This window comes from Alexandromys fortis, unplaced genomic scaffold (genome assembly GCF_014885135.2).
Source record: "Alexandromys fortis isolate MF-2015 unplaced genomic scaffold, M_Fortis_MF-2015_v1.1 scaffold_250, whole genome shotgun sequence".
NCBI classification, from domain to species: domain Eukaryota; kingdom Metazoa; phylum Chordata; class Mammalia; order Rodentia; family Cricetidae; genus Alexandromys; species Alexandromys fortis.
Genome location: NW_026068128.1, coordinates 808,291 through 821,641, shown reverse-complemented (window position 1 = coordinate 821,641; position 13,351 = coordinate 808,291). Strand labels below are relative to the sequence as shown.

General features: G+C 49.0%; 1 protein-coding gene across 5 annotated transcripts in view; it reads left to right on the top strand.

Annotated features, from left to right (window-relative positions):
• Mical2 (microtubule associated monooxygenase, calponin and LIM domain containing 2) overlaps positions 1–13,351 on the top strand; it is a 205,425-nt gene that overhangs the window by 40,281 nt on the left and 151,793 nt on the right. For all 5 annotated transcript variants that reach the window (XM_050125902.1, XM_050125898.1, XM_050125900.1 and 2 more), the window contains exon 3: positions 6,832–7,170. In XM_050125902.1, coding sequence (XP_049981859.1) covers positions 6,907–7,170 — 264 coding nt within the window. In that variant the 5' untranslated portion in view covers positions 6,832–6,906. The remainder of the gene's footprint in view (positions 1–6,831; positions 7,171–13,351) is intronic.

The window sequence follows — 13,351 nt, the reverse complement described above, 5'->3', positions numbered from 1 at the left end:
CTGTGGTCCAGGTGGGCACTGGTGTGAGACCTGAATACCCAGCACTGGGCATAGCTGGGGAAAGCATGAAGCCATGTCTTAGGCTAAATATGGCAAGCAGGGGAAAGACACTCCTGGATTTGGGGCATGTCAACTGGAGGGAGTTATCTGAGCTGTGCATGCGTCCTGTAAAATGTTTGGGAACTAGATAAGGATGCACTAATCCTTCCTTGTTCAGGATGCTGTAACTCAAGAAGCCTTGCCCAAAAACGTCACAGGCTACATAAATTAGCCAGCGTAACTGGGGGCTGGTTGGAAGGACTTGAGCAAGTACACACGCTATTTCTGTTACATGCGCCCACCTATGGAGGCTGAAAGTGTGGGTCTCACTATGAGAGCATGTTCTGTATTTGCCCATATGGTATCTGATGAGGCTACTTATCCTGGAACCTCCCTTTTCCCTGTCAATCACAGGCACATGAGTGAGACTGTGGATGTGTGAAGGGGTTTGGGTAGTATTAAAGCTACCCCAGCAGGGCTGAAGGCAGGGGCCCGCAGTGACTGAAGCTTCACCTTCCTCACACGGGGATTCTCCTAGGAGGCCCTGAAGAGAGGTTTAGCAGTCCTAGCTGGAGATGTGGGGTGCGGCCAGAAATTCTTGGGGAAGAAAAATTTAAATATATGTATATACATGATAACATCCACCCATGTGTGCCCTTAGATACATACACACTCACAGATATACAAACACATGTTAAAATAGCGACCACAAATAGCAAAGTTATAAGTACATTATACAGAAAGGAACAAATGGGCATGTTTTGAGATGACCTCTTTCTATGATCTGAGAAAGGGGGGGGGGGAGAAAGAGGGAGTGAGACAGAGAGAGAGAGACAGAAAGACAGAGAGTGAGCAACATACAGGCTTGTTGCCAGAACTCCTGGGTGGAGGTACCTGTGAGGCAGTGACCTTGGATAATGCTGGCTAGCTGTTGTTCCTTCTTGCCACCTCCTGGCATGTACAGGACATAGGTAGTAAGACCCTGGAGGGTGGAGGCTGGGGACTGATTCTCTGGGTCATCCTGGTGTCTGGCATTGCATGTGGCTCAAGCCCGTAGTGGGTGGAAGCCAGGAAGTGGTGAGCCGTGAGACTGCTTCATCACACCAGACCGCAGGCACCACTGAAGAGAGAGGAAAGGGACCTGAAGGCCAGGAACAAGTAAGTGGACAGGATCGTGGTGCAAGAGCAGGAATGGAAGGCCGGGACCTACAGTGGACTGGAATGTCCTCCAGTGGTCACCTGGGGCTGGGGGTGCTGGGGTGACAGGTGTTTCCAGCCCCATTGCAGCTAGGGGTCAGGTTAGTATTATTACAGCTTATCCCTGGGTGTCTTCCCATTATCCCTTCCTAGAGAGGTCCCAGGCAGGGTGAGTAGAAAGAACTGCCTCTGGGGTGACCTCTTGGTTGAGAGATTATGCAGCAAAGACACTTTGGCTGGACAATGCCTCTCTCTGGGGCTGACAGATGGCTGAGGCCAGGGCACAGGTGGGAGGCCTGGAGCCGATGCACAGCCCACTATGGAAGTGATTAAGACAGGCAGTGCCCGGTGGACACACCACAGAACATGGACACACAGGGGGCCCTTCAGTCCCTTTCTACCTCAGACGTCCCTGTCTTTTCTAGAACTGGGGCTGAACACAGGGCCTCACACATTAGCATTAGAAAAATCTTCCATTGGGCTGGAGAGATGGCTCAGTGGTTAAGAGCATTGCCTGCTATTCCAAAGGTCCTGAGTTCAATTCCCAGCAACCACATGGTGGCTCACAACCATCTATAATGAGGTCAAGTGCCCTCTTCTGGCCTGAAGGCATACACACAGACAGAATATTGTATACTAACTAAATAAATATTTTTTAAAAAAAAAGAAAAGTCTTCCATTGAGCTAGCTTCTTGGTCATCTTTTCAGTTCTTATTTTGAAACAGGGTCTAACGAAACTGTGCAGGCTGGCCTTGATGGACTTCAAAATTGCCATCCTCCTGCCTTAGCTTCTTGAGTCACTAGGCTGATAAGCCTGTGTTACCAGGCTTGGAGCTGTGCCCAGTTTATGTTGGCTGCCTAGTGTTCAGAGAAATGGAGGGCCAGATGGGAAGTTAGGGTTTCAGGCCACCTATGGGGACCAGGGCTTCCTGTCATTTCTGGGGGCTCCACAGAGAACTAGCTATGAGGGAAGTGTTTCCTACCACACCCCTAGCTGGATTTAACCTCAGCTTAGGAATTCAAGTAGCCATGACTGGTTTTCTGCAGTATAAAAGGCTAGCAGGCTGGTGGTGCTTCCTATCCACACGGAGTACAGGGTAGCACCTAGGTCATTGCTGAGACTCCCTCAGAGACCCCTTGCTGCAGCAGACCTGAGAGAGGGCAGCTTGGCATGAAAAGGACATAAGAGTTTGTTCTTAGCTTGCAGTGACCTTGAAACAGACCTTGTCTGTGGGTACGGTAGAGGGTTGAATGTCTCTCCTGGACATGATTACCCCATGTCCCTCCCAGGCCTCCATAAGTTTTCAGGAACTCCACCTTTCCCCCCAAGTCATTGTTATATTGGCCATCGGTTGGAGGACACCTCGGGAGTGAAGTTCTAAATGTGAGTACACAGGCCAGCCAGGACTCAGGAGTCCCGGCACTTACACAGAGAGGGACCACAGGCTTGTCGTGCGAACTGTGACCTCTGTCTCCCAGATGCTGCGGACTGAGCCCATCACTACGGTGTCACCTGCAGTATGGGGCTCCGGATGTTCACTCTGGATGGTCAGAGGCAGGGGAAGGGAATGTCTCTGACTCATGAAGTCACACAGGCAGGGAAGCTGAAAAACCGCAAATAAGGGACTCAGTCAACAAAGCCCAAACTTCTGCGGGCTATTCTTGGAAACGACACATCACATCTTGTTTCTTCCCAGAAAATGCAAAACCCTGCATATTTCTAGCTAGTTGGTTCTATTTCTACTACGTCTCAGACTCCAGAGAGGCAACATCTGGGCGGTGGTTAAAAGGGCAGACTACCAAGAACCAGCCACCCAGGAGCCTCTGATTGAAGTACTCTTCTTGTTTTTAAGACTCTGTGGTCTTGTGTAGCCTCAAGATGGCCTTGAACTCAGTTTGTAGCCAAGGGTGCCCTTAATTCCTGCCTAATCTCCCTGCTTCTACCTTGAAAGCACTGGGATTACAGGCTTGAGCCACCTTGCTCAACTCCGCTTTAACAATTTTTGGCCTTTGTCATTTGGAGCTGGTATGAGTATTTCCCAGAGGTCATGAACCCACAAATCTCTAAAAAAAAATGGAAGCTTAAGGCTCAGACTCACTGTGTCCCCCTCGCAGTGCTAGGCAGGCCCCTGACCAACATTGCGTGTATGCACTCTGTGTTCTCAGTTTATTATCAAAACTCCCTGGGTGAGATTCCCCCTTGGCATATGGGGAAATTAAAACTCACAAATTTGGAGATTTGCCCAAGACTACATGGCTAAGAAGAGAGCTCAGGCCTAGATCTTCTGAACTGATGTTCTTGACTTCTAGAGTTTTTGTTTTGTTTTAAGACAGGGTCTTAGAGGCAGGCGGATCTCTGTGAGTTCGAGACTAGCCTGGTCTACAAAAGCTAGTTCCAGGACAGGCTCTAAAACCACAGAGAAACCCTGTCTCGAAAAACCAAAAAAAAAAAAAAAAAAAAAAAAAAAAAAGGTCTTCCTATGTAGCCCAGGCTAGTCTAACATGCTAAGAGCTGAGATTACTGGGATGGGCCGTGTCCTGTAGTTTTAAGATATTTGTAATTTCTTGACATAGGAAGCTAACCTAGCAGGGTTTGGGGTTGTGCTTGTATTTTGTTTTTTTTTTTTTTTGTTTGTTTGTTTGTTTTTGTTCTTTTGTCAGTTCTAGGTCTGCGCATGCTAGGCAAATGCTTTGGGAAGCCTTCTAAGCCCTAGGTTATGTTTCTTTTTGAGCTGATGTTTGAACCATTGAAAGATTAGTGCTAGTTACAAGGCCAGCAAACAGTAAGTACACCCCAACCTGAAGGCATTTCTCTCTTGTGATCCTATGATGTGAGAAGTATTGTCTCCATCTTGCAGACAAGAAAATTGTCAGGTTACCAACTGAGATGGTGTGTCTCATGTCACACAGCTGGCAAGTTCTTCAGCCTTGACCCAGGCACAGGTTTCTTTGATTGAATAAACGATCTGATGTTCCCACAAAGATGGCTACCCACCATGTGACAGTGCCATCTTAAAGTGGTATGACTTGGCAATCCAGTCTTTAAAAATGCGGAGACTGTTTAGATCCAGGGAGGCGTGTTCAAGCCTGGTACAGCGGGGTTCGTGTCCAGAGCCAAAATCCTCCCATGGGCCCTTTACTCCCCGCTTCTCTTATCGCACCCTAGATAAGAGCCAGTTCTGGGAACTCTCACACCCCCAGACCCTCACACCACCTTTGCCTCATCCTCTACTGAAGTCCAAGATTTAAGTGATTTTAAGAGAGAGAGAGAGAGAGAGAGAGAGAGAGAGAGAGAAGACAAGTTCTTCAGGTTTGTAATTGTCTCCTGGGAGACAGATCTGGCTTGATACTTGCTAATGGTATGCAGTTTTAGACAGATTTTAGATAGGAAGCTGGGAGAAGCGAGTGGATTTGGATATAACGTGTGTTACATGCGTTGCATATGTTACCACACATGCCCAGCACTTCTTGGCCTGAGGTTGTCATCCTTCCCTTAGAAGAAACCGACTCTTGTCATTTCAGTGGTTTGTATGAGGTTATGTGGCGGTGAAGGGGCTTTGCTCACCTGCTCCCAAATCTCCAAGGTCACCCACTGCACTCCAAGGTCAATCCATCCTCACTAGGGATTGTAGAGGGAGCCTTGTTTTGTCTCTTAGCTGCCCTCCACAGCCCCCATGCAATGCCACACTCTTCTGGTTCCAAAGATAGACAAGTCTGGGAACGTAAACACATTCAGAGAAGCAGATGAGCCCTGCTTCCTGTGGGTGCTTTCTGGGTGGCAAGTGTGACCCACAGAGAGGCCACAGTGTTGATGTGAGATGCCAGGCAAGTGCCGGGGATGTCAGAGGAGCAAAGGGCGCACAAGAGACGGAATTCATGTCTCCTCCAAGCTAGGCAGAGCACTGGCGTTGCTAGCTTTCTCCACCTGTGTAACTAGTTGGGCAGCTTGGATCAGGGTATCGAGGTAGGCCTTCCTGAAGGATGGGCCTGGCCAACATGTGCAAGTTAAGACCTCGCACAGGGATGGAGGTTAATCTCCATGTGGGCACAGTGCCTGCACAGCAGATGCCCTTGAAGAGCGGGAGGGGGAAATAGGCTCCCATATGAGCCATGTATACCCCTTGGCCTGGAGGAGATCCGCCACGATTGATCTCAGAACCCCTGATCTTTTTTTGCAGAAATCCTGAGCTGTTAACACCTTGAATTTACTGTTGCTGTAACTGAACCAGCTCTTTCCCCACTCATGCCTCTGAAGGGTGGCCCATAATGGCCACTCCCTGACCTTGGACTGCAGTCCCTCTCCTTCCTACAACAGAAGCAATTTGGCATTTCCTGGAGGCTTCTCCAGGCTCAGTGGGATACCGGCTTCTCTGAGAAACCCCAGGTTCTTTGTCCAAATGCTACAGTGCTCTTTTGCCCACTGTTCTATCTTCTTCCCCAGCTGGGGTCTCTCTCTGCACGAGCCATCTCTGTATTCCCAGCACCCAGTGCAATGCTGATATTTGCCAAGGTGACAGAAACTGTTGTGGATGAATCAGACATTAGGGAAAAAACACACACAGCCTCCTGACTGCTTTTGGATATTTTGAAACCAACCTCCGATCCAGATGTGCCCTTCATAAATGATCCAATCTGGGAAGCACGAAGCTGCCTGGGGCCTTTTACTCTGTGTGTTGTCCAGTCTCCCATTGCCAGGTTCCTCAGAATCCCAACACTGGGGCCAGTTCAAAGCCCTCTCGCTGGCCTTCTTGTTCTAAGTATGCATTTAGAGAAAAAAAAAACTTTGCTTTGGAGAAGTGGCTTTCCTTCATTTCATCCCTTTGAAGCTGAAACGACTTTCCTAAGACATGCTTGAGGTTAGAATGACCCAGAGAGGGAGGCGGGGAGCATGCCCCAAACCCAAGCAAATATTTCAGCGATGCGAATGAACACCCTGTTGCATGTCCCTGTTCCATCAGTCCAGTCGCTCGTTCAGACAGCTCTCAGCTTGGCTTTGCACAGACCAGAATCCTTTCACTATTGGCAAAGAGAAGGCCATATCACTCTGTCTTCTGGTTGCCTGATGTAGATGCTTCCGGTGGATTCCAGAAACAGAAGTTGTAAGAGGTTGCCACTTGTCACCTGTATTGGGGAAAACCTGACCCCAGGGTGATCAGTGGAAAGGGTCAGAGTGCCTGGAGGAAGATAATGGCCTATGGGGTTTTTTACCTGTGCAGTGACATCATTATAACCAGGTCAAATTCCTGTCAATCCGTTTGCAGCACCAAAAACGATAGGTTTCCATAGGGGCTAAATCGGCTGTGCCTGTCTGGCCTTTTCCTTTTCCCTACTCCCTGTTTCCAGAGCCATGCTGAGCCCTGTTGACATTCTCTGGAGTATATTTATATAGCTGGGTGCAATCTGCAGTTCTCCAGCCAGGGAAAGGACTGGGGGCTGGGGAGCGAGGTTGCCAGCAAGGCATCATGCCAGGCTAGAAGGTACATTGGACCTTCTCCAAATAAGGTCCAGGTGGAGCGGTGAGCGTGCGGAATCAAGAGCAGCCCTTTAGTCCCTTTAGAGGATGTGAGACTCACCTGTCGACGCCTTCCTTTGCAGGTGTGACACCTTTACAAGCACTTTATGGTAGCCCTCGGACCCCTCCACACCACGGTTCCACGCAGCTCCTGAACCATGGGAGAAAATGAGGATGAGAAACAGGCCCAGGCCAGCCAGGTCTTTGAGAACTTTGTGCAAGCTACCACATGCAAAGGCACCCTCCAGGCCTTCAACGTCCTCACCTGCCTCCTGGACCTAGATCCGCTGGACCATAGAAACTTCTACTCTCAGCTCAAGTCCAAGGTGAACACCTGGAAGGCCAAGGCCCTCTGGCACAAGCTGGATAAGCGTGGCGCCCACAAGGAGTACAAGCGAGGGAAAGCCTGCATGAACACCAAGGTAAGGGGACCCCACGGACGTTTCTCATGGAAAAGAAACCGAAGAGATGTTATCTTGCCATTTTGAGGTTCTTAATAGATGTGCCTGTGGGTGCTATATTGTGGTTTTCAGGGGACGGCTTCTGTTGCCTGGAAGGGGTGCCTTGAAGTTGATCCAATTGTGGTGGCCACTGCTACCCCTTTGTACTTTCTCCAAGGGAAGGAGCCAAAAGCAAAATGGGGACATGAAACAAATGGCACTGCCCCATCTCCTAGTCCTCCTGTCTCTACAACCCTGCTGCCTGTGGGTCCTGCTCTCTATTGAGCAACTTTTGTATACAAGGTACCCTTCGTCTCATCTGAGCATCGGACACTTGCGGGAGGTCCCTGTGCTGCTCTAGAGATGTGCAGACTGAGAAAGCAATTGTGTTAGCTGCGTTCATACTTCTAGGAGGCACGGTGGCTCTGAGTCTACAGCTTAAGCACGGTGTCACCTAACATGTGTCATTTAGTGCCTGTCTACTGGCAGTGAACATTTTATAAAGCCTCCTGTTTGGTTTGGTGGGGTGGGGTGGGGTGTGGATGGACACACTGCCTGTGTGTGTGCGTATGAGGCCGGGGGTCAACTTCAGCCATCTTCCTCTATTGCTCTCCACATCGCTCTTTTGAGCTTCAGGCTCACTATTCCAGCTAGACTGGCTGGCCAGTGAGCCCCCACAATCCTCCTGTTTCTGTCCCCTCAATGCTGGGCTTGTGGATATCTGTCTCCATGCCTAGATTCTATATGGCTGCTGGGGATTGGAACTCGGATCCTCATGCCCACTCAGAAAGCTTTGTGCTCACTGAGCCGTCTTCCCAGTCTGAGCTGTGGGGTAGTTGCTGATATTTTCTTCTGACCATCTCCTTGCCCCTTTCCCAGGATCCGTGTCTCTGCTCAGGAGCACACCTGTGGATGAGATAGTCTTCCCTAAACTGCTTGTGTGCCCTGTGGCCCACTGTTGGCAGCCTCAGTGAACCTAGGGCCCAGAACATCACTCTTCTGACATCTCTGACATGTCATCTCTCGACAGGCTGCTAAAGCTGAGATTCGTTGCTGGTGCAGATCCAGGCTGTGTGTTTAGGTTAACGCTGAACGCACGGTATTTAGATCTCTCTCAGGAGGTAGCTCAGCAAAGCCCATGGAATTCTAGTTCGTGCCAATCCCAGGACAAGAGGATTGAACTCTCCATAGCAATGGAGCCTGTTGTGTTTTTGTTTTGGTGATGGGGAGTGGCTAAGGCCACCGTGGGATACGGCTGCTTTCCATTGCCCCAGGGAGGCAGCTGCCAAGCTCCTGAGCCCCATACACCAATGTGCAGAGTACAGGCCAGTGTTCCAACTGTACCAAAACCACATGCGTTTCAGCCATGAGAAGAGACCCCCATCTGTTGTCCCCCTCCCCCCATGCTGGTCCAAAACTTGTCACACTCTAGCTTCAAGCAGAGACACCAGGGTGACAAAGGAAAAGGGGGAAGACAGATGCCCTGGGTGCCCCTCCCACCAATGCCTCCTTCAAAGTTGTAATTTCCAGGTTCATGGCTCTCTGGGGAATTGAGTTACCTTTTTTAGTCATTGTATACGGTAGCTTTCTTTTTAAAAGAACTCCATGTATGGTCCCTGCAACCCCCAAGAAAGTCATATAAGGAGGGTACCATAGAAAGAAGTTGTGTGGTCACTATTTGATACACTGTCTCTCATGGAGGATTTTTTTTTAGAACGGTTAGCCCAGGCTGGCTCTGACCTCAAGGCAATTCTCTTGTCTCAGTGCCAGAATTAAAGGTGTGAGTCAGTCACCTTGCCTAGCAAGACTGTTTTATTAGGAAGTGGCATTGCCCTGGTGGCCGATCCAAAGGTGAACATTCTGAGGGAGACTGGCTAACACAATGTCTTTTGTTTTGAGCCTGGATCTCACATAGCCCAAGCTGGCCACAAACTCACTCCGTCCTGGTGACCAGCCTCGAATTCCTGGTCTCCTGCATCCACGTCCTGATTGCTAAGCTTACTGGTATGCACCACCACACCTGGCTCTGAGGGTGCACTTTGAAAACTCATCACTCAGAGGGTGGCTTGTCGTGTCTGGCCAGTCCTAGTTTACAAGCTTGAGTGGCTTCGAGCAGCAGAGTCTCCATGCTGTGTGGCTGACAGGTCACTCTGTGTACCTGAGACACAAAGAAAACGAGAGCATCTTCAGTTCGTGGTGCTTCAGTCAATAGTAGTGGCCCCAAGCCTGAGTTGTTGGCCTCTGTGAGGGGAATGAAGGCCTTTGGAATGTCTGGGAGTCTGTCTTATCCTTGCTGAGGAGCGGAAGAGCTGAACAGGTACCGGCAGTCTATACTGAGACTCTAAGGTTGCTTTTGCTGGGCTTTTCAGCAGCCCAGTTCAAACCAGTCAAGCTGACAGAGAAACCATTCACTCATGGAGGCAAGATGGCCCACCATGCAGTCTTTCATCCTCTCTCTTTGCTTCCTGTTGGCTATTTTGCTCTATTGCTCTATGCCGAGGTCAGGTTCCTCTCCTCTTGGAATGTCTGGGTCCCATCTTGACAGGTCTATGAACCAAAAGGTAAATCTTTCTCTTCCAACTCAATAGTGAATTTTTTTTATTGCCCTGACTCTGGATTCATAATAATAAAATCCAGGAGACTTGGCTACTGCAATTGACAGCCCTTCCACACATGATTGACACATGGGTGGAGCAGCTTCCCAGGACTGGGAGTGCAGACAAACACAGGTGTTCTCTTTTATTGCTTACTTTTTCCTGGTCAGGCCCTCCCATGCCAGATTCATGCATGGGTGATGGGCACTCAGCTCTAAGAGGCCGTGCTGCTGTTCTCGTGAGTCAAGCCAAACCACAGAAGATGGGTCCCACCTGTCCTCCCACGTGACAAACACTGACTTGTTCGCGCAGTATGTTTTTTTTTTGACATAATAGTTTATGCTTAGCATCAGCCAGATAAGAAATACTAGACCTTAGCAAACAAGTGGTTGATCATAAATCCTATTCCAGATAATGCAGGCGCGATGAATGCCTGGCTTAATGGAAGCTCCCCGTTAGCCCACAGACATGAGTGGGCACAAATGCAATTCGTCCCGACCCCTTCTTTGTATTGAGGGGGCACATGATTCAGTACCATCTGGAGTTGATTTGGGCTTATCAGCCCCCCACCTGCATGTATTAAGTGTTGTGGTTGCATCCAAATCTCCATCCACACCTGCCTGTGTGCTGTTGGCAGTGGCAGGAGGACCAGGATCTCCGGGGAGAAGAGCTCCAGCGGAGGTGCCTAGAAATGAGAATGACCTAGCAGGCCTCCAGAGCACTGGCACCAGTGTGCATTGCATAATTTAGCCCGAGACGGTTGTTTATGACCTATTAATATTTATGAGAGTTTCATTAGGCTCTTTATAATTCATTCCCTGGGTGTGGCTCTGGATAAGAATGGGGTGAACCAAGGATCAAATGGTATGAACTCTCTCGAGATTGATGCCACCTTGGCGCTCGGGCCACACCTGACTCAGATGTGACATCCAGGTGGGTAGGTATTATGCCAGGCCCAGATGAACCTGCAATATGTAATTTGGTATAGAGCAGTCACACCTCCAAATCCATGCACGTATGTAATTCTAGAAGCAATGTAAGAGAATAGTGTTCTCTTCACCTGGCAGGTGACATGTGCGGGGTGTGGGACAGACAGGAAGCCACAGCTGTTTGGGGGAGCCAGGGAGGAGCACTGCTGGGGTTCAGGTTATCTGTCCCAGCAGCAGGTGTTTGTAGATCCCCACACCACAGGTAGTCGTCCAACAGTAAAGGTGGTTTGAAAGCTGAGTAAGAAGGTATTAATCAGCCAGTCGGTGATGGTGCATGCCTTTAATCTCAGCACTTGAGAGGCAGAGGCAGGCAGAGCTCTGTCGGTTCAAGGCCAACCTGATCTACAAAGTGAGTTCTAGGACAGCCAGGGCTGTTACACAGAGAAACCCTGTCTCAAACAACAACAACACCAACAACAACAACAACAAAGAAGGAGTTAATTTACCTTTACACAGTATTTGAAGCCAGCCTGAGCTACACCGCCCAACAAAGACTGCCAGTGGGATACTGAGATGTTGGTTCAATGGATAAAGGCACTTGTCATGCAAACCCAGTGTCCTGAGTTCAATCCCCTGAGCCCACGTAAGCGTAGAAGAAGAGAACCAGATCCACAAAGATATCTTCTGACCTCCATATACATTCCATGGCCCACATCCCTACACACAATAATAATAATAATAAATTTAAATTATATTTAAAAAGAAATAGTTCTAGAGTTATGTGTGGTTGCTCGTATCTGTAATCCTAACACTAGAGAGGTGGAGGCAGGAGGACCAGGAGTTCAGGGTGAGCCTTTTGTCTTGTAAAAAAAATTTCTCACCTGAGCTTTTTCCTTTTTTTTAGGATGGAGCCAGGAATGTAATTACTTCCTTATTCATCTGTATATTTAATAATTTATCAGTTGAGTGTTATGGAGCTAATACTACTCACCAAAGCTTCTCTAGGTATCTGTAAAGCCTTCCATCGTTCTGCAGGCAACTGTACTATCTCTATGCTTTTCTCTGTCAAATATGAACAATAATGTATCTGTTTCACAGTGACTGTCATAGTGACTGTCAGGGTTAAATACAGTCATCCTTGTGGAGTCCTTGAGTGTTGTCTACTGCATAGTTCATGATCGGCAAACACTGAGCCGTCACAATCATTGGTATCCCAAGTGTTAGGAGAGGGGTGTGTGCCCCAGTATGCAGGAATATAGGAAAACAAATGACTAACTGGCTGGGTAGTCTGGAAATGCTTCCTGGAGGAGAGTGGATGGTGTGGGAGTTTGCCAGGTAGGTAGGAGTCTGTCTGGCAGAGCTGAGGACAGAAGAAAGACAATCTAGAAAGAGGCATTGCTTTTGTAATGAGAAAGAGGGGCTAGGGGACAGGAAGAGCCTGAGAAAGCAAGATGGATGGATGGATGGATGGATGGATGGATGAATGGGAGGAAGAAGGAGATGGGGAAAGGACTCCCACTTTAGAGCCAGGCTATAAGGAAGGAGGACCATGGGCAAAGAACCTCACCTCAACCTCCCTGGACTAGACACCCTGCCACCCAGTCCAGAGCACCTTCTAGCATCTCCCTGGGCTCGCTCTATAACACCGGGTGATCTTTGCAGCATCTCCCTGGGCTCGCTCTATAACACCAGGTGATGATTACAGGCCAGCAGGCACTGTTCATCTTACAGAAAAACACACTTGCAGAAAATGACTCACGGACTCCTGTCCCAGTCAGAGATTTGGGAATGCTGATGTGATGACAACTATGGAACAACCAAGACAGCCCTCTTCCTCTGTCACTGTAGAGGGACAAGCGTGCATTTGGGGAGCATCCAGCTGGGCTGGCACATGCTGTTTCCTCCCCCCCCCCCCGTGTGACCCTTCCTCATGGCCACCTCAGCACCACCTCCCCATGAAGATCTCATGTCGTGGGTCTCACACATGACCCAGCTTGCCATGTGGCACCTGCACGACCTGAGTGAAGCCATTGGGGAGGCCTGAAGCTGAGAGCAGGGGAGAGTTAGGAGTGGAAGGGGTAAAGCTGGGAGCGCCCAGCTACTATCTCCTGCTTGGATAAGCCTATCAGACATTCCTGGCGTCTGAAGTCACACACACAGGCTGTGGCAGGTCAAGTGCCTCTTTGCCTAATATGGACAGGTACAGGCAGCTGGGAAGGCAGAGGTGGTTCTGTCTCTGGGCTGTGAAATTGTGTACTCCATTCAAGAACTAGTTGAGGAAATTCTGGATCTGCCCACTCACCTGGCCGGAAACCACTGACCCTGCTCTTGGACCAGCCTGGAGATAGAAGGGTGTGCTAACTGCCACACAGTTACCTATCTCAAGGGAGCACACAAGTCTACCCAAAGGCCACTTCCTGACAACATTGTACTGAAAAGAAAACCCTCTCTCCTTAAACTAGCTTCATACAAAACCATCAGTTTGGGTCCACTGTGATTTTCTTTGTGGCAATACAGTCAACCCTATGTATCTCTGAGTTTTGTATCTATGTATTCAACCAACCACAGATCAAAAATACTTAAAAAAAAGTTCATCTGTCCTGAATGTACATGGGTTTTTTTTCCTGGTCATTCCCTTGA